The sequence below is a fragment of the Phalacrocorax aristotelis genome, chromosome 3, assembly GCF_949628215.1.
Source record: "Phalacrocorax aristotelis chromosome 3, bGulAri2.1, whole genome shotgun sequence".
In the NCBI taxonomy this organism is placed as follows: Eukaryota; Metazoa; Chordata; class Aves; order Suliformes; family Phalacrocoracidae; genus Phalacrocorax; species Phalacrocorax aristotelis.
In genome coordinates, this window is record NC_134278.1 from 61,148,363 (window position 1) to 61,174,249 (window position 25,887).

Consider the following 25,887-nt stretch of genomic DNA (forward strand, 5'->3'; position numbering starts at 1 on the left):
GGATACCAGAGGGAGAAGGTGGTCCAGCAGTGGCCACCTGGTCTTCAGAAACCACTTTGGAGGAGTTGCTTTGCAGTCAGCAGAGAAGGGGAGAGCCTTGAAAACTGTCTATCACCGAAGGTCCCACAGTAAAAATTGCATTGACATTTTTGGGGAAAATCAGTACATCTCTGTAGTGTTTCTTTTTAAAAATCAAACATAAATGAAAGCATGTAAACAAACCAGAAGTGAATTTTAAAACCAAGACTTATGATCCTGTCACCAGCAAAAACAGATGTTAGTGAGAGAAGTGAGGCATGAACTGCACATTGAAGTTCTACTCCAGGAGCCTGTGTAGTCCTAATAATGGTGTAGTTTCACAAACCCTTGAAAACAAAATTTCACCAACAAATCATTAAGAAGAAAGAAAGATCAAAGTGAGAAGAATGTTCGGATTTACAGAAGATGAAAATGCATTGCCACAATATAAAAAAAAGACTCCTCTCTGGAGAGCAGCCCTGCAGAAAGGGACCTGGGAGTGCTGGTCGACAGCAGGCTCAATGAGTCAGCAGTGTGCTCGGCCATCCAAGAGGGCAAACCGCAGCCTGGGATGCATCAAAGACAAAATAGCAGCCAGTCAAAAGAGGTGATTATCCCGCTGTATTCAGCATTGGTGCAGCCTCACCTCAAGTGCTGTGTGCAATTCTGAGCCCCACAATTTAAGAAGGATGTGAAGGTCCTTGAATGCGTCTGGAAGAGGGCAACAAAGCTGGTGAAGGGGCTGGAAGGAATGTCCTATGAGGAGTGGCCAAGGACTTTCGGCTTGTCTGGTCTGGAGAGAAGGAGGCTGAGAGACAACCTCATTGCTCTCTACAGCTTCCTGAGGATGAACAGTGGAAAAGGAGGTGCTGATCTCTACTCCCTGGTATCCAGTGATAGGACATGTGGGAATGGTTCAAAGCTGCGCCAGGGGAGGTTTAGGCTGGACATTAGGAAGCATTTCTTCACCAAGACGATAGTCAAACACTAGAACAGGCTTCCTAGAGAGGTGGGCGATGGCCCAAGCCTGTCAGTGTTTTAAGAGGCATTTGGACAATGCCCTTAACAACATGCTTTAACTTTTGGTCAGCCCTGAAGTGGCCAGGCAGTTGGACCAGATGATCGTTGTAGGTCCCTTCCAACTGAAATAGTCTAGTCTATTCTATTCTACTTAATGAATTGTGTAATTCCAGTTAGCCTTCACGTTATGTGTTTGTAAGTTGACCAGAAATTAACAAAGCCTATAGTTAGTGAATACTGTTCTATATCTACAGTGACCAAATCAAATTCACTTTTGGTCCTTTTTTGAGAGATGAGGTAAGAGCTAGAGGTCTTCCCTTCTCCTTGGTTACTGGAAGACCCATGCGGTCCAGAAACTGTTTCACAATCTACTGAAGCCAATTTTTTTGTCTATGGACTTTGTCCCAGTACCAGTACCTGATCCCATCACGCATGCAGTAGCTGGGAGTTTTGTGTTGTTGACTGTGAGCATTGAGCTGGGTTTGAATATCTTCTAGAATTACATAGGGAGAATTAAAGCCTTGATACCACATTCTTTTAAAAATTATTTCGACTGGTCTACAGCTATAGTGTGTCAAGAAGAGGCAACTGGAGTACAAAGAAAAGTATTGTTGTTTGGACTTGGAGGTTAATTTATGTTAGTGGATATTTAAAATGAAATCTGAGACAGGCAGATGCGGAGAAGGTGAAGTTGAAGATAAACTTGTGGTTCCTTGGAAAATATGAGATTCTCAGAAAGTTAAACGGAGCTGCTGTCTGTGGCGTATTTGAGTAACACTTCAAATAGTCAAGAGGTGACATGTTTCAGTAGTTAAGGCAGTTGCTCTGTGAAATTGGTGGTGGTTTTGGTCTTGTTTCACTGGATTGTAATGTATGAACTTAAATAGATGTTCCCATAACTATTATTTAACAGGCAAATAAAGGAAAAAGACTATTTGCTTACAACTCCTAGCACTGTTTTATAGATTAGAAGTGCAAGTGGTTTCTTGCGAATTATTTTATGCAGTTCAATATATTATGAATTATTTTTTTCTCTAAGAATCTAGAAGAGGCAAGCTATCAACAGAAATTTAGCTTTCTTTCCAAGTGCTGTATGCATAGAATAAAAAATACAGAAAGTCCAGGCAGGGGACAGTTTGCACTATAATTGCGTAAGGGCTCCTAGGGCATTGATGGTATAAGCAACTGTTGTGATATAACATAGGGAGTTTGTTTTATAGCTAGTAGTGGTCATGCTGTATTAGTGATAGCCTGGGGACGCAGTAGGGTAAAGTCTGTAGGAGGAGAGAATTTATTCTATTAGACTCACTGGCAGAGTGGGAAGAGTTGGGGCCTCGAGGCCCATTGCTGTTTCTGCAGTAGAAGCAACAGACTGAAAAGCAGCTGGAGAGCACTTACCCTGAGCTTGTTGGTCGTGTGTGTGTCAGACCACAAAAGGGAAGTTAGTTGACACCAGCGAGGCAGGGAGGTTGTAAGGTGTGGCCTTCTTGGGGAGAGACAGAGGGGTGACTTCTAGCTTGTGCTGCTTGGAGAGATTTGTTCAAAGGGAGGGAGTTTATAGTATAAAACAGATATCTTACTGAGACTGATTTTTGGTACCTGGTAGAATTATGGATTTTAGTTTCTAGTCTCCCCTAGATGTTCTGCCCTTTGATGACCTTCAGATCCCTTGATGGCCAGGACTGCAAGGTTGGACTTCAGGGATAGAGCAGTGATTTTGTAAGAAGTGCTTCCCAGCTTGTTTTGAAGGTGAAATTGAAACTGAGTTGAAATCCCCTGAGTTCTTGCCTCGTGCTTTATTTATATGACTATTCTTCCTCCCAGATGAAGATTAGGAACAGTTCAAATGTCAGTCCTGGCCAACTATAAGAAACTAATAATGTGCAGCTCAAGAAAGCAGAGTATTTTGCTCAGTTAGTGTAAAGAAAGCTTGACATTTTGGTAAGGAAGCTCCGCCAGCCCTAAATAAAGAACATGATTCCTCTTTGTAATACCAGATGCCCAAATAAAAATAGAAAAGCTTCATCAACTTTCTTTTGAACTCTGTAAGCTCCTTTAAGTTGTGTCTTTCTGAAATGGCTAATAATCCCAACCAGTGCTCCCTCAGAGTCTCATTGAGTTCATATTGAGGTGGAATTAATGAGTAGTTTTAAAGTAAATTTCCTCAGTGTAGTTTATTTAAAATTAGAACAAATAGTTAAAAGTGCATAATCTTTTCAGTTTTGAAGTTGTAAGAAACAGTTCAGAGCTGGATGGAAAAAACAATTTCACCAATTATGATCAAATTACCTCTGTGCACCTTGTGTCTCATGCCTACAGTTTCTTGTCCTTCTTTTATGACCCTCATTTAGGATATAAGGAAGAAGAATTCAGCTGGCCCTCATACCTAAAAGCATGCAAGGCTCAAGCTGCTCCTAAATCGCTGTTTGAAAACCAGAATGCAGTAAGTACTTACTTGCTACTAATGATGTAGAAAGTTGCTGGTATGCTCATGTATGTGGTAGAGCCTCACAGCACGTTTCAGTGATGGCAGACTTGAGACATGAAATTTAACATAAAAATGTTTACAACAAATTCAATAACAATCTCTAATTCAGTTCACCTCTGCAATTCTTGTCCGTTAATTCTTTACTAATCTGGTTAAACATCTGATCTGGCACATTCAGAAATGGTATATGAAATGAAATTTAAAACTTGTTATTAGTACTGTCTCTCGCATCATGTTGTGGAACAAGCACAGTCTTTCAGAGAGAGTATCTAGGACAGAGTTAAAACCAACACATCTAATTTTAGCAGCATGTTTAGGGCTTTTCTATTTCGTAAACCACTAGTCTCTGTGTTTGAGCATCTCTCATGTCAACTAATTAGGCTGCTGCCACTCTGTTGGGGCAGCTAATTGGGAAACTTAGAAGTGACATGAATATATTGATTGTGGACACTGGGGAGGTTTATGGATTTATAGTATTTATCTTCAATTAAATGTCTTTCTCTGTGTAGACAGTGATTCCGTCGGGATTTCGAGTGGGGATGAAGCTGGAAGCCGTAGACAAGAAGAACCCGACTTTCATTTGTGTTGCTACGGTAACAGACATGGTGGACAATCGTTTTCTGGTTCATTTTGACAACTGGGATGAGAGTTATGACTACTGGTATGATGAATTTGTTTTGTATCCTAGTGAGAGGTATCAGAAATGTGTTAGCTTTAAACACCATTTTCTGTGGTACATTCCAGACTGTTGATACAGTTACCATACCAATTTTTGCTAGAGTTGTAGTAATGGTCACCAAAGTATGTCTCAGTGGCAGACTGGAGGAATCAAATTTCCCGTGTCAGTTTGCAAATAAAAATTTTTGAGATTGTGCTAATGAGTGCTCGGATGTGCTGCTACATCTGGAGTTGTGGATTAATTTCTCATTTCAGTTACATAGCGTCTCTGAGGTTGATACCTTTAGTGAAGAATACGCGCCATGTAATGTGACTAATTGTACTTGGAATTAGGTTTACATATAGTTGTAAACTGAAAGAAAGGCCACATTTTTTCCTAAGATTCCTGATCCACTTATGTTGTTCAGATCAAACCTAACCGTCTTCTGTAAGGCATCAGAATAGTGGCAAAACCTGGTTTTAGTCTTTGGTGTTCTACATTCCTCTGAAAATTGGGATCCTTCTATCCTGACCTGTGTTAGAGATGACCTTTCTGCATGTTGTATGGTGGAGGGGCTTTGTGTATCTGTATAGAAAAGTCAGTGGCTGGAGGAGGACATGCTACAAGCATAAAGATCCTGAAGGAAATTCAGGCTTTAATTTTACAGTTCAGGTTTGTATTTGCACTTGAATCTTCTTTTGGCAGATTATTTAGAGCAAAGTAATAAACCTTACATTCTTTGAAGAGTAAATTACTGCAGAACAGGTAGAGCATTGTAAGCCTATGTCTTCGGTTTGGCAGTGACAACTTGATTTTATACCTGAGCCTTTAAAAAGAAATAAAGTTTTCTTCATCTGTATTAAATGACTGCTCAGGCACTATGTCAATGAGAATGACGTGAAACTATTACGTAACTTCAAAATTTTGTGAGTCCATCTCTTGAAATAATAATTGCATGGGCTACAGAACAAATAAACTGTAGGAGAACTAAATTATTGAAGCAGCGGTGAGCAGGCATTTCAGTTAAGTCAAGAACTGGATACCAAGATAATAGGCCATCTGAGTCAAAGACCAGAAAGATTAGTGATTATTTCTATGAAGAAGTAACAGAAGATAGATTTCCTCTACAAAGCAGCAGGAAACTGGGGACTGGGAAAAAGTATTCTGAATTTGCTGATATTTGAATGTTCACTAATAACAGTTGTGCAGTTGTGCCATTAATTAATAATGAAAAGAGCAGTTAGCAAGGCTTTTAGGGCAAACACAAGGCAATATAACCTACAGTGTGTTCAGAGGTAGTATAAGTATCTCACTAAAACATTGCACTGTGTATAGCAGACATACGCTGAGTTTCAGGCTTGTTCATATTCCCATGTCAATGGGAATTTTGTCTACCAATCTTCTCAGAAGAGGGAAAAGCAGTTTTTAAGTACATAACTAGGCTTTGCATTTTTGCAGTCATAGTATTCTGAAGTGGGTTTTCTGAATTTCACATGTAGAATACATGAAATAATACCTTCTTAAAGGATGAGGAAAAATTGAAGTGGAAAACTTACAGGTGTTTGAGAAATCACTGGAGCTGTATTTATCCTGAAGCCAAGCTGAAGATTTGTTCCTTTGGTGAAATCGTAAAATACCTTTCTGGAAGGAGCAAGAAGATGCTGCCAGAAACACTGTGCATAGAAATTCAATTCTGAGTGCCGTGGCTTACCTCTCTGCATTGCTGCGATTGGGAACAACAGTAAATAGTGGAGGAAGGAAAGAAAATGGGAGAAAATAACAGGAAATGAAAATAGCAGTGAAATGTCTGACCAAAAGTGAGCCTGAAAATGCATCCTGAAGGCACCTCACTTACATTTTTAATTTTAGATACCAGGTTTGTAGGGGCCTTAAAATACCCTAGGTGCATAAGTTTCACATCTACCAACTGGTGTCTGTAACTAAAAATGAAAAGTTCTGTTGGGATTACCCAGAGTGGAGCTTCACAGTTTCCCTGCACCTGCATATGAGTTTCAATCTCAGAACTATAATTAACAAGAAATGGTGTATTTAGTGTGTGTAGCTGATTATTTTCAGACAAGTACCTTTTTTTTTTTTTTCTGTATACCTTATGTGATTTAGTTAGTTTGAGTCCATTGAACTTTTTCATTGAGGTTAAAAATTCTTTCCTCTTCTCAGACAACTGAAAGACAGTTGACTGATTTCACTGGACTCCAGGCAACAGAAATCTATTACCATCACCTAAGCTTTTTTTAGGCTTCAGGCTTTCAGCCTGAAGATACTCTTCCTGACTTTTCCCTGAGCATTAGAAAATACGTTAATGGTTGTAAAATAAGTATCTTGGCTAGAATTAGTCATTACTACAGCTGTTTAATGCATGGTGGTGGTACTGGTATATTACAAATCCCATTAAATTGTCCTGAGGCAGTGGCTTTTAGAGGGAAGAAAAGTGAACAAAATTGACAAATTTAAGACTTTCCTTCAGGAAGGAGAATTTTGATCTATATGACACAAGCCATCAGGTCCTTTCCATCTGTCCAAATTTTTTGATGAAACAAATAATACTTCTTTGAGAGCCAAAGACATTCCCTTTGAGTGGAGCTTCCAAATTTTTTATGGTTGTCTGAATTTGGAAATGGCATTTAGGAATCTTTAGGTAGGTCTGAACTATGAATCAACTGCAGGTCCACACTGGCTTTAACTTCTCCATTCTCTTGCATCTGTTCTGCTTACACACAGATATATGTCACCTCAGCTTCCTAATTTTTTTGTGACCAAACCCGAACACAGCCGGAGCTTGCGCAGGAGGTCAGGCTGTGCTAGCTTCTTGCTGCTTTCCCACAGGAGTGGGAGCAGTGGCCGTGCTGGATGTGCTGCAGCCCAGACGCACTGGGTCAGAGGGCTCTGGCTGCCCTCATTGTGGCTTGGTCTGAACTTCCCCTGCAGAGAAGGTGCTACAGTCAGGTTTTAGGATCAGCTTACCCAGGAGTGTGAGAAAATATGATGTCCTGTGCTTCACTCACTGTTCTGTTCCTGTCCATCTTGCATATTAAAATTTTTAAAGCACCTCATGAAGACAGATCAGCTCTTAATTTTCTGAAGCATTTTCTGATCTGTAGGAGTTTTGGAACAGATTGGATTTTGGTGTAAGACTAAATAAGAGGCCAGTTCTGCTCTCCACCAGCATCTGCTACTTTGCTAACAGACAAGTCCTTAAAAGTTCTGTTCTGCTTGTTTCATTTTTGACATAATTAACTTTGTTCCACTCTCTGTTTAAAAGGAGGTGTCTTTTTGAAGGGGCTTTATTATGTCAAAAAGAAGGTAAAACAATCTTAAAGAACCATGAGTCACAGTACATGCTTTTAACTGTTTAAATCGGTAATGGACCATTATCTGACCTTAAAACTCTAAAAACTCATGCAAATCACCAAGCAGCTGTCTGATAAGACTTCAAACAGAAAATATGATAATGTGGCCTGCTATACCGCCTCTGGATGCATACCATAACCTTATGGGCCACGCTTTGGGAGTCCTAACCTAAGATAATACCAGCTCTACACTTGTCAGTGATGAAGTATTCTCACTTACGCACTAGGTGGGGCTGCAGGATGGTTTCTATGTTTTTCTTTCTTTTTTTTATTTTTCCTTTTTTTTATGCACAGTTAGATGGCATCTCACAATCAAGAAGTTGTATAAGTAGCATTCTTGAGGGCATATTATTATCTATGGGTATAACACATTTGTGTATGAGTGGTTTTTGATAGACAGCATTTTCATTACAGATTTTATCTACATTTAATAAAGTGAAAATCAAAGTATCAAAAGGTTTGTTCCCCCAAAAGGGAAAATCGGAAATTAGTTCAAAATAAACATTCATTTTTATAACATCAAGCATTATTATCCAGCTCTCTCGATCTGAATGTAATGAGCTATATTTATGAAACAGATTTTTGGCAAAAATTAATGGGACAGCTGAAAGTGACCAATAGAAAAATACAAAGTTGTCTACCCTATCTGAGTCTCCCATTGGGATGTGCTCTCCTGCTGTGAGTTAAGGACTGTTGAACTGCTCACATGTTCCTTTCACACAGAGAGGTGCACGCACCAGAGACTGACGTCATCTGCCTTCAGCTTCCCTTATTGCAGAACTTCTTCCCAGGCTTCTACAACATGGAGTCTTTTCTAAGAAATAGTTAAGCTGTCCATAACTCAGCAGAGCTGCCACTTGTTCTGTCCCTCTGCGTGGCTCTCTTACGGGTTCGGCGGGCGTGCTCGGCTGCTTTTGGCTCCGCTTCAGCTTCTTGGATTAGCTTCAGTTTCCAGTATGGATAATAGATGCCTTTTTCTGTCTGCATGTTCTCGCACAACAGAAAGAGTGGATCGCAAGTGGCATGAATTGTGTGGGTGTTATAACCTTGCCTTATTAGCTGAGCGTGCATGTGTCACCGCTCTACTACTCAGCGGAAGGTGGTGGTGCTCCACTTTAAATTGTGTGTGACTTTTATTGCTCTCTACTTTTTATTGTGTGAAATCAGTAGGTAAAGATGGACTGTATGACCTGGTTTTGCTGGAACAGGGGTGGTTTTTTTTCCTGAGGCCACAATGGTTTCAGAAGTTTCTTACAGGCTCGTGTAATGACTGGGTTTCTCTTTCAAAGCAAATCAAAATGTTGTGGATGCTTTATAGTGCTATTCTGCAGTGCTGTGGTGTGTAGCACTCGTTGCTATGTGTTCCACGTTTCTCCCATTGCTGTAATGTCGGCATCTTCAGGAATGCACCTCTCATTGCGACATACCCTGGTCACTTGCTGCTTCTTGAATCTTCAAGGCAAGAAGGTGTGCCGTGGCATTTACTTTTCAGAATTTTATAAAAATGTATGTTCAAACTATGCTTGAAAAAGCAAAATGGAACAAATGCATTTAGAAGGTTTGTCCTGATAAGCGTTTTTACATGTATACCTTATTATTTTAAGTATAATACTGGTAGTACCATAGTGACTCATCAGGATGGGTCTTGTTCCCAAATTCAGCTTGGGAAACTTTTGAAAATTCTTTTCAGGAAGTAAGAGGATATGTCCTTCCAGTGCAGGAGGATAGCTCATATATGTAAAATTATTCCATGTGAAACTCCAACTTGAGAGGGATAGAAGGCAGAAACGCTGCCCCCCTTGCTTGTTAGCTTCTCTTCACAGTTACTGTGAAGAGAAAGGAAGATGGCAGAGCATGAAGCACTCACCTTTTCTCCAATTTGTCTGGGACAAAGCATTTCTAGGAGTCAGGTGCTGAGTTGTAACAGTGCAAAATTATCACAGAAATTCCTTTGCTTCCTTTTATTAATGGCAACTTTAGTGATTTAGAGAGTACATGATGTGATACTATAAATAGTAAATATAGTATAGCTTTATATATTGTAGTGGGACAAAAGGTCGGTGTTCTTGGAGTGAGCTGAATCCTTGGCTATTATCAGAGCCATTACAGAGTCTGTCAAAGGTGGAAATTGATCTGTTTGGCATCATTACAAAGAAATACTAGCAGAACTGTTTCATACATAAAGCCACAACATAATTCTAGTAGGTTAGCGAATATTTTTCATCATTAGTGCTTGACTCTTTTTAGGTAGAAGGCTAGAGGAGTGCTTGTTGTGAGACAGTGCTTTTGAGACACCCGACCTGCATTTCTGAGTGGAAGTACATCCATACTGAATTTTAGACATCATGTAAAATTACTTTTCAGATTTAAAAAAGCGAATAGTGTTATTCTGTGTCTTCCAAATATGATGTGCTCCTTCATTTTTCTTGTATGCAGCAGAGGTTCAAAACTGCAATGTGATAGTAGTCCAGGGTTCAGTCTACAGTCTTTTTTAATGCTGTGTTTCCATGTGCAATCCCTAAAACATGTTTGTGTTCAAGATCGTCAGACCTGTCATTTTGATCTGAGCCTTAAGGTATTAGGGTGCTTTCTGATTTACCTTCAACTTCTTTTTCTGTCATGCACAGTTCATTGCATCCTCTCAGGTATTACAGATTATCAAGGTGATATTTTTTTAAAAAAAATACAAATTAGTACTTAATTATTATGAACTCCCAGGATGCCAATACTTTCTGGGTAGATACAGATAATTATTATTTTAGAAAAACTGGGGAGAGCAGACCCACTGTTCAGGTATTTTGCATTGGTAACTCCTGGGTTGAGGAGAAAGGGAGAGAATACATGTTACTCTCCAGCCCGACAGTTGAGGCATTGACTTGCGAGAGGGATAAATAGAAACTGAATCACAGTGAGTGCTTCAGTATTATATGCAACTATTATTGTATATGAAGTACATGTCTTCATGCATAGATGCTCTCTGCGTGTCTTCTTTTCTCATTAACTGTTTGAGAAGTGTTTAGAAAGCAGCATTCCTTCAGCAGAACGGGTTTCTAGGCCAGTGCCTGGCTACTTAAGCTTGGCTTCTTGACCCCACCACCCTGGGGAACAGGGAATGAAGGCCTTAGCTACCTCAGCTTACTCAGGCTGCAGTTTGTTGGCCTCAGTGAGTCCTTGGAGTGAGTGATGCACTGGGCTCACGGCCACTGGAAAGATGGAAACAGCGATGGGATTCTCCAGAAGAGAGGGCATGTAGCTGGGAATATTTAATGTCAGCTACTGAAACACCTTTAGGATTAGGAAATAGTGGAAGAGGGAGAGAGTGCACTGTAATACTGAGTTTATCTAACTAAAGAAGAAATTAGGTGGGACAGGGTCCTAAGAGAAGTGATGTCCCTAAGAAACAGATCTACATGGTTATATATGAGTTTCCAGCTAAATAGGGGCAAACAGTATGTTCACAATGCATAGTGCAGTGCCATGCAGGATAACGCTAGCTTTTTGTGTCAGCGTGATGTTCCTTAGTCACCCTGACTGCATAAATACTGTCTACTTCTTCAAAAAGCACTATTAATTGTTCAGCCAATGCAGAAACAATCATAAACAGACATATTTCACAGCAGTCTGTTGGCTTTTTACTTTTCCTGTAGATCAGTCTTACTTTTTGACTTTCCTAATAATATTGTGTAATAATATAATAATTATATATTATACATGATATACACTACGGTATGTTGTACATAATGTGTTATGTTAGGAAATAACTATGTAATAACAATATGTAATTACATTCTATGTAAATAGAATATAGTTCTATACATAATGGTTTAATAATACTGAATGTCTAAACAGTTTCTCTTTCGTCTGCTTCTATATCAGTTACAGTTTTGCATTGTGTGTCATTTTTGTTATATTGCTCACAGAACTTGATAGCCAGCACCCACTGCCGCTTTCTTCTGAGCACAATGTAACTGAACCAGCAAGCACAGTGCGAGTGGCCTCTCCTTGCTTCAGACAGATGCCAACATATGTCAAGTGTAGCTCACCCTGCCTCTGTTAGTCTTCTGTGGTTCTTGTGGCATGCCACAGGCAACAGCACTAGTGCAAAATTTGGTGCACGTGACAGAAAATACGGGAAGTTGTTAGTCCCTTGAGTAAGAGAGTTTGATCAGCTTTTTTAGAGCAGTTTGCAGTCTTGGATCACCGATAGTTCTGGATTCTTTCAGGCAGTTTGGGGCCTAAAATGCTTTTTTTTTTTCCTGACAGTTTTTCTCAGACATACTTTGCTTATGTGCTGCTGGGTCCTAATAACGTGTTTATAGCTCCATTCAAACCATTCAGAATCTGTTTTGGAATTTTTACTTGTTATTGACAGCACATTGCAGTTTTGCATTATTTTCTAATCTCCCTCCAAGTGCAACTTGGATCATTAATCAAGGTCTGTAAGCTTTTGATTTTTTGATTTGGTTTGATGTTTCGGTCCTGGCATTGCAAAACTCTATCTGTCTGTGATGGGATTACTGTGTTCTTGCAACCAGCCAGCATGTTTCTACCAAGAGTATCTACATGTGAATTTTTCAGGTCCAGCGTCTCAATGGAGATCTGCCACTGACTTAAAGGACTAGATTTTTTGATCTTCCAGTGAAATTGTTAATAAAGCCTTGTGCTTCTTTAGGTGGTAACAAGTCTGTGTTAAATGCATTCATATCTTCAGATATGAACCATATCTTACATTTGCAGATTAAGTGTAAGCTGAAGATGTCATAGATTATTTGGAATTTGTTAGATCTTTTTTGCCTGTCTAGTTTTCTGAGCACAATAAAATGTCTGAAGAACTGCATTATCAATCTTCCTTTTTCTCCCCGTCCTCCAGGTGTGAGGCAGCTAGCCCACATATTCATCCTGTCGGATGGTGTAAAGAACATAAAAGAACTCTAATCACCCCACCAGGTTTGTATCTTAATACACATCTGAAAGATTTAAAGAGGTTATAGTCAGCTAGCAGCATTAAAACTTACAATAAGCTCATTTTTACCTCTCCTGAATTCCTCTTTCTGTAATTAGGAACTGGTATTTAGGGAGTTCTAATTTTTTTTTACTGGACATAATGCATTGAACGTAGAAGTACAATAGGCGTTAGGTGTTAAGTATGCGCATGTATGCTGCGTTAGTACAGAGACTGTGCAAGATACACCTTGGAATCTGAAAAAGTTTGTATTTTTGTCTGAATGTATTCACTTATTCTAAAGACTCACTGTGTGAAAATTCTGATAAAACAAATTCCAGGTGCATGAGATTGTTGCATAAAAAACCATCTTCATGTGAACTAAATATGCAAGATAATGGGTTGATGAGAAGATTGTCCTACATGATCAAGGAATCAAACTTGTAAGGGCTCTTTGGAATGGAGGAAAACACAATGAGAGAGGTGATACAGAAGAATGAAAGTGTATTAATTAGTACGAAATACAAGACCACTGTTTTCCAGGACTGAAGTGCTGGATGATCTGAATGCCCTGTTGCAGAAACCACCATCTGTGGTCTGAGAACATGGAAAATTTTGATTGGTTAAAACCAACTTTGACAGAAATTCTAATAGCCAGCAATCAAGAAAAGCCATAAGCAATCTGTCAGAAGGTTAATTACAGCCTACTTTTCAGTGAAATCCCTTTTAAAACAAATCAGAATTGGTTTCCTTCTTTTCTAGATTATGAATCATAATGTTTAAACTTCAAGTTAAACTTGTAATGCAGATTAAAGGCACTGCCTTTTCTTTAAGAGCAAAGCTGTGTGTGTTTCTTGCATAAAGTGTTTGTAAACATAGTGCTTTCTCAGAAAGGCAACATCTTCCTTGATGATGTCTGTAAATTATTCTTATAGTAAACGTCCAGGCCTTTTTTTTTTTTTTGAACTTTAGTTAAATTCACTAAAAGAATAGCAAGTATTCAGGTGTGCTTTACTGTGGGACAAAGCTATCGCTGGCTGGATTGTGTTTGCCAGTAAATCACTGTTTACAAAATACAGGATTAGGCTTATAATACCTGAATGAATTTCTTGAATTAGGTGGACAGATTTTACCAGTCTGTATTATTTATACTCTCATATCCAAAGCAATTGTGACTTTTTCTGCTAACTACTCAGTATTGTGTACGAGAAGATTGTTGGGTTTTTCAACCTACTCGTCAGTGTGTTGGAGACAATTTAGAATAGCCTTTTTTGTAATTATAAAATAAATCAGAACTGTACTGTAAAAGTTAGGGATTCTGTAACTTAGACATCAGTTTTGGGTTTTTGCACTGCAGTATTTAATTTTGCTCGTATTTCTTCTCTGCCAGATTATCCACATGCTAAGCATTTTTCTTGGGAGAAGTATTTGGAAGAAACCAGTTCATTACCTGCACCTGCAAGGGCTTTTAAAGTGGTGAGAAAACTGTAACATTTTTTTCATGCTTTTAAGTGCATATAATTAATTACTTTAAGAGAATATATATGTGGTGTTCCTATGTTTCCAAATGTATCCAGTTAATTAGTTGCATAATAGGTGGTTTATTTTTATGCAAGTTTGCAGTTCACTGTTAGAAATCAGATAATTATCATTATAAATAACTATTACTTTATTTTAATCATTGTAAATAGGATTAAATGCTACAAAATATCACTAATGAATGTAATTTGCTATGGGAAATTACCGCCTAGTTATTAGAAATAATGAGGTAGCTACTGAGTCATCATAACATATTTTGAACATATGTCTTTCTATCTGTACATTTTAAATGGTGCAATAAATACAGTGAGAAAGTAAAAATGATTGTAGGAGGTCAGTCTGGTTGCTCATCTAGTCCATTGTCTCTGGCAGTGGCCAAGAGAGAGCTTGTGTTTAATACCCTTCAGTAGACTTTCTTGTGCGAGCTTGTGACTATGGCACATGGGCAGCATACACCGGTGGCTCCCCAGCTTAACTATGGTGTTCGTGGGCAACATCCTTTTCTTTTAGCTTTGTAGTTGCTAGTTTCTTTCAGTAATACCCATCTTTCTTGAGCTCTTGGAATTTCAGTGAGGAAAGTGGACTGGTCAGTAATGCAGAAAGGATTGCTGATAGGAGCCAGCATCAGATAGCTGGTAGCTCCCAACCCCTTGTCCTACAGCGCGCTGAAGCCGGTTTGCCTCAGCTTTTCAGATTAGGGTCACTAATTCTGAATAACACTTTGCTAAGAGCTGGATTAACAGAAGCAGAGTTGTGGTGCTTATAGCGGTTCCTGGGGTCAGTAGATCGCCAGTTTATTACTGGACCTGAAGTTTATCACCCCAAAATGTGTCTGGCCTAATAACAGGTCCCAGTCTTACGTTCTCAGCCAGAATACTCAGAGCAAGGTTTAGGAAGGTATTTGGTTATATCTGAGGGGTATAGCCCTTGGCAAAACAGTGGAGGGCTGTGACCTTGAGTATATCAAGCAGAAAGCAAATGTTTTATTTTTCTCTCAGAGCATCCATGTTTTAATTTCTCCCCCTGGGGTTCAGGGAACAGCCACCCCACAGGGCTCGGCAGTGGGAACGTCCCATCAGTGGCCCACAGGGTCCTCTGGGCACCAAGGTTCGTCTGGCCATGTCTGCACTGGGAAACTGAAGAGGACATGCCTCAAGTGTGCAGGACTAGACACCATTAAACAGGGGGAGTGCTAGCTGGCCTGGCTCAGCACTGTTCCAGAACCTGTACTAGCAGAGCGCAGCTGGGGATGGTGAAGGTCCCAAAAGGTATCTTAGACAAGGCCATCTGGCTTTGAGGATGGAGGGGAAGGAGAGCTTGACTGCATGGGGGTCAGCTGTGCTCTGTCCTGGTTTCACAGCCAGAGAAAATCACCTCCTCCTTTCTGTACTAATGTAACGGTAACCATATTAATGCTAATTGTGATAAACAGTAAGAAAGCAGATTTAATGGGAATAAAACGCTGATTGTGTTGGAGTTTTGGTGAAATCTTCCTGGGACAGTCACAGTATTGTATATTGTATTATGGGGGAAAACAGAGTTCTTAAGCTGCAGCTGAAGAACAAGCACTGATGTTCCGGACAGTCTTAGAGGGACAGGTATGTTATTTTCCTAGAAATCTAGAATAAAAAACATAACGTGCCTTGTATATATGTTCCTTTAAAATTGAAATTATTTTTGCTTTAGATTACATAGCTGTAGATGGCAAAGGTAAAATCTGATACTCCTAGCAAAGACACTTTCTTTTGCCAAAAGAGTATTACAAAACAGGGATTTGGTCCTGTTTGTTCTGAGTATTTACTGTTATATCATGGATTAGTTTTGTTTTCAGTAGGAGACCGAAAGAGAGTTTGATTCATGAAACAACAATGCATACTAAAAAACACAAATATGTTTCCTGTAGACAGTTTCGTAGACATATCAGGCTGCTGGTGTGTAATACTTTATTCAATACTGCATTGAAACTGTTGGCCAAAATCTCTGGGAAAACTTTTCTAGAGAATTTAGAAAAAAACCCAACTGATTTAAAATAAAGATCCCCACTTACTTGCTTGGATAGCTTGAATCCAATCCATTCCGGAAGAACCTGGAATCCCAAAGCAGTTACTTTGTTTCTCTAGTTTAATAACAGTGGTTTGAATGATGTTTTTGTGCTTGGATTTGTTGGAGGGGGAGGGCAGATTTGAGAAAGTGAAGGCAGAAAGTTTTCTGTGGATTTTATATACTTTACAATTGTGTGAGGTTTTTGAGGTTTTCTTCTGTTTCACATAATATTGTTCTCCTTTTCTAGAAACCTTCTCATGGCTTTCAGAAAAACATGAAACTTGAAGTGGTTGACAAGAGAAATCCAGTATTTATCAGAGTAGCAACCATTGTAGATACTGATGACTATAGAATAAAAGTAAGTTTCTCTGTCTTACTGCCTATCCTGCTTGAGTGACTGATGAGTACTCTGTAAAACCAAAATCTTACAGTAGTTAAATTAAGCACAAGAAGAAATGAGTCGCATTGCTGTGTCCTGCTAAGCTTTTGCTCATGCTTTTCACTGATTAATATGCATATAATTCCTTTGGAAGGGGTTGGTTTATTATCCTCTTAGTTACATTTGCTGATGTAGGTAATTAGAGAGCAGAGTTGAGTATGTTGGAAAATTGTTTTGGGAGTAGTTGATGTAAGACAGTTCTCTATTCTGTCAAGAAATGCCATGATTTAATATCAAGTGTTGAAGTGCTGCTATGGTATTTGTATTAGGGCCTGTAAAGCATTTGGCCTGGGTTAATTGAAACTGCCTCTATAAACTTCCAGGGAGAAGAGAGAGATGTAAGTGAGATGAAAATATAGCCCTAATCTCTTGTGCCTTGTCAGTGACTTCTGCAATTCTGAATTTTATATTAATTACAGACTTTAGATTGGATTAATCTCAGATAATGTATTTTAAGAAACTGCAGCTTTCCAGAAGTTGTACACTTGAATTATTTTTCCTTTATTGTACAAAACCAGTTTACGCTTTGAAGCCCTTAACTGTTAGAAGGGCTAGCATATTCCAGATACCCAGTTAGATGGATATGAAAGATATCTGTGTTTGCAGTTTGTACAGATTTATTAGGCATACCTGGTATTTCAAGCAGGAAATGCAGCTGACATTTCATTTTGAATCTGAATTAACTGGTGGTAGGGCGTCATCAGAACGAATATCTTCACGCCTACACATTTTCTAGCTAAACTTTTAAGTTGGACATGCAAAAAAAAAACCAAAACCACCCACCCCTCTTCAGTCTGATTTATTAAAATGACAGGATTTGTATCTTCTAGGGTAGTGATTTGACTCTGTAGCATATGTTAAAAGAACTCTGTTTGTATGTATCTGTGTGTACATGCATCCACACATGAGTGCAAGAGAGATCTGAAATATTTCCTTCAAATAAGATTGGAAGATATTTAGCTTTTACCTGAAAAAAAATGCACGTATAGCCCATACTGGTGGTTTTCTGGGAACTACCGTACTTAATCTTCTCTTTAGTTTCAACTCCTTATCCTGTAGAGTCTGATTTTAGTAAAATTGTTACTTGTCTGTTGTATGTTGGGTATTTTTGTTTGTTTATTTTTTTATGGATAAACGCCATTTTTTTAGTCCTTTGCTGACTGCTCTGCTATTATTAAATCCTGGTCAAACAGGAGATTAAAAAATTTTTGGATTTGAGGGTTTTTTTGAGAGAGAAAAAAGGCACAGATTCATGCTTAATTTAAGTATTAATATGAGAACTAAACTTATCCTGCTTTATTCCTGGGGTTTGAGCCTGATGATGCAAGACACAGTAAACAACCAAAAGACACCTCTCTCTCTACTTCAGTGAGAGTATGCCTGGGTCCAGAATCTAACGTTACATGCATTGATAGCTCTTAAAAGTGAGTTCTCTAATGGACATGTCATTTTTAGAGATTACTTAGGGAAACTGATTTTATAGAGAATTTTCTGATCTAAAGTATATTGTTCTTTTTTATTTTAGGTTCATTTTGACGGCTGGGATAGTATTTACGATTATTGGACTGATGTAGATAGCCCTGATATCCATCCTGCAGGCTGGTGTACAAAAACTGGACACCCTCTTCAGCCCCCACTTAGTAAGAGAAATCACATCGTAATGTAACGATGTTAAAAGGCACACGTACTGTGCAATCTTTTCCCCTGCCAGTGCCATCCAAGGAAGAGTAGCAACTGGGATATGCAAAATCATGTAAATGTGACATTTAGTGAAAAATCAACAGTCAGAAATTAATCACTTTTTAGTAGATAGTGTTATTGACCCTAACTGTAATGGAAATACAATGTTTCTTTGTATTCATAAGAACCACAGTCAAAACCTGAAGTAATGATAAATAAAGATCTGTTGCATAAAATCCTGGCCCTCTCTAAGCCAGTGATGAAACTGCTGTGGCACTCAGTGGAGACAGGGTATCACTTTTAAAATCTTCTGTCCACATCCTCTTGAAGGTTAGTGTGCTTTTTAGCTCAAAGGAGTCTGGATTGTGCTGAGAATGCACTCCTTTCAGATACTGTGGCAAATCCTCAAAACCAGCTAACTTCTTTTTCTTCTTCAGCTGACCAAAGAGGGGTTAATGGTGCCCAAATAAGATAACAGAAGCATGGTACCAGCTTGCCCTCTCTGGGGATTTTGTTTTACTTGTTAAAGAAGTGAGAGGTCTGTCATAGACAAGACTGAAGGTTGCAGGGGGAAAAGACTTTTGTGGTAAAGATATCCCTGCTTATGCTATTGTGTTCTGCGGAATGGTAGTGAAATCACTTCAGACAAACTTTGAACTGATGATTTTTAATTGAGAGCTATTCTCTGGGATTGTTTTATATTGTGACTCTGAGGCATGGTTTGCACAAGTGCTGAGTGTTCACAGCTGTAACTGAGACCAGAAAGAGCTGTGCTTGGAAAAGAAGAAATGCTGAGCAAAGCCAAGTACTCTGAAAAAACAGAATGTAAAATAACTGGGGTAAGGCACGCGCAGATTGTGTGATCGTGTTACCTGAAAATCTCACTACCTTAATTCAGCATCTCTAAAATGTCAAGAATAATGTTTCTTATCAAGAGCGTGATCAGAGTATATTCATCAGTTTTCTGAGCACTGCAGTGGCACAGTGATGACTGCCTGTTAGGAAGTTAATCATTCTGCCTTCAAAGCCGAGCCTGAATAGAGTGCCGTAAGGGCAAAAGCACGAAGTGAATAATGAGGAGAAGACAGGATGCTGCATATCTGCTTCTTAATCTGAGATGTGCATTCTGTGTACTGAGTAAAGGACAGTCCAGTGGGAAAAAGTAGTCTGTGGTGACATAAATAAAAATTGTATTGTATGGCAAAAGAGCTGAATAGGGTTGTGACATTGCCATTACCTAAGATTAAAAAAAAAAAAAGGAAAAACAGAAAAAAGAAACTTAGCCTAGGAGGGAGTATAAAATACATAAGTTGATTTTCTTGGAGACATTAAAAGAAAGAAAATACGGATGCTCATCACATACAAAATGTCACCTCCTCTAGGTGGTGGTGTAGGAGGCACCGCCCATCTCTTAGGATGTGGCTGGTGTAAGTGACTTTTTGGTACTGGTTAAGCTACAGAAATGATGGACAATATGACAGGAGGGAAAGTGACCGTCCATAAAATAGAAAAAGAATAATTAACTGCACAAATACTGTTAAAGTAGGATGATTACTGAATAATATATTATTCCAACAATATCACTTTGTATTATTAACGTAGAATATGGTATAGAATATAGAATATAATAAAAATATTAATATTGTTTCCAAGTAAGTTCAAGTGCATTTCAAGTTTTATGAAGGGATTTCAGAAGGAGGGAAGAAAATATTTTGCAAGACACAACATTTTTTCCTCAGTCAGTAAGATGGTCCTTTTAATGATGCAGAACAAATCACTGTCTTTTAACGCTAGAAGTTTTGTGTGAACACTGTGCAATGTTAGCAATATTAGTCTAGAGTAGTCATCACAATAGTCTTATGCTCCCAGTGTGTACATATTTGTTTTCTCATGTTTTCTCTTAAGATGTAGTGAAGTCGTCATGATGGATTATGACCATTTTGATAGCACTTAGCAAATTAAGAGCCATATATTGGTGTTGATTTTAATATTGTTTCACAGTGACGCAAGCAGCAGCTTCTTGCATAACTATGGACAGCCAGTTGCAGCTCTTTCAAATTACATTTTTAAAGAGTTTGAATTTTTTAAGTGAAGAGAGAACACTTGTAGGGAGCTAGTTTTTGCAAAACCAGAGCATCTGTGAGGCAGGACTTCCCTTTACAAAAGTGTCCCTATTAACTTAACTCTTCCTCTGAGTACACAACTTGTTATGTTATAGGCATCAATTTTGCATAAAGGCAGAAAAGATAAAATTCTCTGTTCTCTCATCCAGTACACCATTTTAAAGCCTATAGAAGTCTTTGGACTTCAGTGTAGTTGTGGTGTTGTAACATTAGCGTAGTTGGAACGTTTGTTAAAAAATGATTTGGACTGTCCTAATCGTACACAATACTTCTTCATCTTTCATTATCCATCTGTGAGCAAGAATTCATCTTTCATCTAGGAAAATTTACTTAAATAAACCTTTTTATGTCAGTATTGTTATCTGTAGGGGGAGATACAAGTTCATGTACTTTTCAAGTAGAAGTACTAGAGAGACAGTGCATGTTTGCAGATGTGCAGCAGGTGTTCTCAGTTTCATACAGTGGACTAAGTCTGTCTCTCCCTTGCTATGAAACTATGGATTACATGCTATGTTTGCTTGAGTGTCAAAGCTAGTTCTGAAAGCTACATGCTTTAATGTCTCTGCAGGTGTCATTGTTACAGGTTGATGAAAATCAGATAGGCACATAAATTCATATAAGTAAAAATGTGAAAAATATCCCAATGGCTTGTTCTTTTTAGTAGTATTTTCAGGCTATGTTTTCATGTCTTGTTCACTGGAAAACTTGAGCTAAAAATGGAGAAGGTCAGTACCCATTATGAACAGATCCCTGTCTTCAGGAACAGTAGAGTGATGTACTTTGTCGGTGCTCTTGCAAAACAACCAGGTTCCAACTACAGGTAGTTAAATAGGAGAGAAATTTGAAGTCATACAGTTCCTCCAAGATTTGCGTTCTTTATGTAGATGTAGCTCTCCTGTAGAGATTTACACACACAGAATAAAATTATTTCTCCAGTGGATTAGGTTGTTTGAATCTCCATCATGCTTTTGCAGAATGCATTTTTAAAGCTCTTTAAAATTAGATGTTGTTTACTTATTTCTTCTTCATGTTTCCTGTGAAGCTATGGTATTCCTGCATATTTATATAACTTTTAAAGATTAGATACTTTTTTTTTAATCTTATCTGTAATTTCCCCTGACATGCAGGCCCCTTGGAATTGGTGGAAGCTTTAGAGCATGGAGGGTGTCCCACAGCAGGATGTAAAGGAGTTGGTCACATTAAAAGAGCAAGACATATTGGCCATCATAGGTATGTGCTATGAAACTGTAATTTCATTCTTGCCTTTGAGTGATGTGTGCACATGGGTTTTTCTAATTGATGTTCAGAAGAAAACATCCAAGCTGGAAAAAAAAAGGAAATCTTGTAAACCTAAATATGCAGTGATTTCAGTTGCTCTGGTGAGCATGCTGAAATAAACACTAGCAGTTTGTAACTTCATTTTGCCAGGGTGGCAGAGATAAGATTTGTCAAACATCATTTTTTGTCACAATTGATAGATTCAGTTACTCTGTGTTTTCTTCCTATGAGGATTCCTCAGCTTGCTGTTCAGATTGAAAAATGTTACAGACAGATATGTATAGAGCAATAACTTCTGAACCTTTTGAAATAGGAGGCTGCTGATTTTATTATGGCTTGGATGTTTTTGTTCTGCTTGGTTCTGAAATACAATACAGAAGTGTGGACATCCCAGGCTGCCCTGGAGGACAATTGACATAGGTAGCATGGGAGAATGGTATGGGGGACAGAGAGACAATGACAGAATAAATGGGAAAGGTTTACTAAGTCAAATTTATATAATTTTCAAAATATTTACAGTATGAGGTGAATCCCAAATATTTCAGTGAGGGATATACAGTTAATGTAACGTGTTAAATTGAGAATTAAGTACCATCCTATTACTGTTTTGCAAATCAGAGCTTCCAGAAGTTTTCTTGAAATTTTTCCATTATGCAGTCATAGAATCCTTGAGTGTCATATCCCTTTGTGCTTTCTGCTCTCACATGGTTAGAGGATTGCTCTTTGGTTATTTGTCTGTTCATGTTTTTTAAGTATATTATTAAATTACCATGATCCAAGAGTTAGCTCTGAAATATTTTCATGTTTTTGGTGAGAGAACTATGCCCAGTTGACTGCAATTATGCTACAAGGTTTTGATGTTGTATCTGCACTGGTTGAAGTCCTGACTCATCCCTAACGAAGATACCTGCCAGCAAAACTCACTGTGTTGTTACATGTTTACTGTGCAAAAGGCATCTTTTGCTGCAAGAAGTTCTTCCCTATCTACAGCAGAAGCACTGTGTTTGTGTGGTTAGGAGGCAGAACAACTCCTGATGCTAGTACAAGCTTTATCTCCAGGAAGGGATGTGGCTAGGTTAGCTCCAGAGACAAAACCTGTTGCAGTGTGAACTGTGATGGTGTTGTCATGACACAGTATGCTGCATTGCTGTCTTTCAGATTATTCTCATCCTTTTTCTTTTGTCTTTTTCTGTCCATGTTCTTTTTCCTTGGTTTATTTTTTTAAAGTTTTTCTACCTTCCCTTTTGAGAAGCTTTGTTGCACTCAATCAGTAGGATGTAACTGAACAGTCAAGTTAGTACTTAAGAGTTTACCATCCTTCAGTTTGCATTTGGTAACCTACTGCATTCATGTTCTTAGTCCACTGCAAATGTGAAGTAAAGTAGACTTGCCTAACAAGCTTCCTGGATGCTTAGCTGAAACCCATTTTATTTCATACTCCAGTAGGCTGATTCCTGTATGAGTTATTAATGCACCTGATCTGTAAGGCAATAAATATGAATTCCTTACCATGTGCTATCTCAATTACTTAGAGTTGGGTGAACATGCCCATTCTTAGCCCAAGGCTAAAACTTAAAAAAAAAAAACCAAAACAGAAGCCATAAGTGAATGTGTCAGAAAAGTTTTTAATTTATGATCTCTCTAAATAAACATTGGCGTTAAAAATTCTAATGTTTCACAGGGAAGGGATGAGTAAGAGCTTATGTCTAGTTAGTTCATGTAGCCTTTGCTTTTATAACTAGGTTTTCCATCTTATTTAAAGTTGTTATACTTACTCATCCTTAATATTAAGAAAAGAAATAAACTCATGGCAATCTACTGTGTTTTATTTTTACTACGGTCTTAGCAATCCTATTATTTGCACATGAAGTGATAGTTCTAGGGGCTAAAAATATAACCAGAGAGATTTTGTTGATCATAAGACAGGTATTTGCTGTTTCATAGCAAATAAATTAACACCATTATGTATCTTATTCACTAACTATATTGGTTTGCCCTCTGTGCTGATATTTTTATTTTTTTCTTGAGCATTTCTGAGGAGGATAATGAGATCTGTATTTATCTGGAGTCTACAGACCTGAGGGTCCGGGTCACCCCCAAAATTCTAATGTTTTACCATCACTTTTTTCCTGAATTAACAAAGACATTTTGAAATTGGTATGAGTATTCACATCAGATAGCAGTCCCTTGGCTTTTTTATCTTGGCAATGTTGAATAGTATTTAACCATGCCTATCTTTTTTTTTTCATATTGAGGTATGACTTATCTATGGCATAAATGCCTGTGTGCAGAAAAGATGATAATTTAAAATGTTAAGTAGTTCTGAAATAATTTTGAGAGCTTGTTCCTTAGGAAGCAGATGAAAGCCTCGGTGATTAATTATGCAGTGGGGTTAAAGCATCTACTTTTTGGAAAAGTTGATGTTAATAAGGACTTGGTATCTATCGCCAGGTGATCTAGGGTTTTGTGCTGTGCAGTTGAAACTGAGACTGATGTGCAGGTTGGTAGTATTATGCAGATCACCTGCATATTTGCGATGGTAAATTGTATGCTCTCTGACGTTTAATGCATGCAATAATTTTCAAGTTCCAGCAGTAATGCAAAGCGGTCAGTTGTAAACAGGTCATTAGTGTTTTGGGTCAACTGTCTATGAAAAAAGGTTTTTACCAGAAATTCTACATGTGTTATGTGTAAGTTGAAGTGAACTGAATGTGCCATGGTGGAGGCTGTGTTGTAAGAGAACCTCAGCGCAGAAATGCAGGAAATCTCAGCTCAGCAGGATGTTGCATCTATTTGTTCAGTGTCTGTTGAAGTAATTTTCGTCTGATCTTGATGCCAGTCTCAAGTTTCATTTTATCTTTGGCTGGGGTCATTGGCCCCAGCCAAATCTGTTATAAGCTACTCTTGAGTCAGGTCTAGACTGTTGAAGCAGCTTTCTCCTAAAAAAGAATGCTTTGATGATAAACATGTGTTGTAAATTGTGAAAGAGAACATTTGTATCACTTGTTTGCAGACAGATGTTTTCATAAAGTCAACTGAAGTAAAGATATCACTTAACAAAAATCCAGCAGAGAAAAACCCACATCCCCTAGATGCTGTCAGGACCTTTTTGCTGGAGGTTTCGTGCTAATCACATATCAGTACCAGCAGATCTGGTCATCTGGACATAGGCTACTCTAGGTAAAGTCTAATCCATCAGTTGGTCCAATCTATTTGCTTAACACAACACATGAAGGAAGATAACGTGAGTAAATTCGGGTGAATTTTCCTGGAGCTGCTGTACAACCTTATCCGTTGGCAGTGCTTGGCAATAACCTACACCTGAAAGGCAATGAGGAGGTTGGGTCGGTAACATTTCCAACCAGTACAGCTAAACCAGGAGACGTGTCTGTGGCTTCACACAGGTTTGCAAAATATTCCAAGCAGTCATAAAGACTAATAATCTATATTAAAAAATAATACTAATGTTCTTTTACCAAATGGAGTCCGCCTTGCTCTTCTTCAGGTTAAGAGAGAATCCTGGTTTATGTTCCCTTCTTTAGGAAAAATGTCTTCACTGAAAGAGTGGTCAGGCGTTGGAACAGGCTGCCCAGAGGGGTTGTGGAGCCACCATCCTTGGAGATGTTCAAAAAACATGTAGATGTTGCACTCCAGGGCACGGTTTAGGAGGCATGGTAGTGTTGAGTGTTGGGTTGATGGTTGGACTTCACAGAATCACTTGATGATCCTAAAGGCCTTTTCCAGCCTTAATGATTCTATGATTCTGGTGTTAAGTGTAGCTGAGGCTGAATAATTCAGTTGGACTCTGTGCTTCAGAAACTTTGCATACTACTAGAAGATAGGGAGATCTCCAGATATCTGGAGAAGACTAAGGTCCATGCCCACCCATCAGTAGCCCAGTTTTATCCTACTACCCTTGAACTTTAGAGACAAAAAAAGTATGTGTGTAACCCTACTTAGAGATCTTGAGAGTGACAGAAAAGCCGTTGCAAAATAACCACAAATGGCATATGCTACCTCAACACTTCTGTTCCATCAGACAAGTTCTGGAAAGGGCTGATTATGTAAAACCTGTGTTGACTTGAAAATCCCAGGGCTGTGATCCTGGAATTCTTCAGAACGGTATACAAGAAGTAGTAATTGGTGCCCTGGGTTTTTCCTTTATTGATCTTAACCGATTTGACAAAAACAAAAGCTTACTTTAATGCTCAGTTTTTACTCAGCTGATGCAGGACTCTGGAAACGGTGGCTCCCTTTCCTCAGAAAACTGTGTTATGGACGTGTGTATTGC

The 25,887-nt window shown here is 38.6% G+C and overlaps 1 protein-coding gene across 7 annotated transcripts in view; it reads left to right on the forward strand.

Annotated features, from left to right (window-relative positions):
• Nucleotides 1–25,887, forward strand: part of L3MBTL3 (L3MBTL histone methyl-lysine binding protein 3) — an 85,554-nt gene that overhangs the window by 39,098 nt on the left and 20,569 nt on the right. For all 7 annotated transcript variants that reach the window (XM_075087607.1, XM_075087611.1, XM_075087610.1 and 4 more), the window contains 7 exons: nucleotides 3,390–3,481; nucleotides 4,036–4,187; nucleotides 12,423–12,499; nucleotides 13,885–13,970; nucleotides 16,324–16,434; nucleotides 18,041–18,155; nucleotides 21,446–21,548. In XM_075087607.1, coding sequence (XP_074943708.1) covers nucleotides 3,390–3,481; nucleotides 4,036–4,187; nucleotides 12,423–12,499; nucleotides 13,885–13,970; nucleotides 16,324–16,434; nucleotides 18,041–18,155; nucleotides 21,446–21,548 — 736 coding nt within the window. The remainder of the gene's footprint in view (nucleotides 1–3,389; nucleotides 3,482–4,035; nucleotides 4,188–12,422; nucleotides 12,500–13,884; nucleotides 13,971–16,323; nucleotides 16,435–18,040; nucleotides 18,156–21,445; nucleotides 21,549–25,887) is intronic.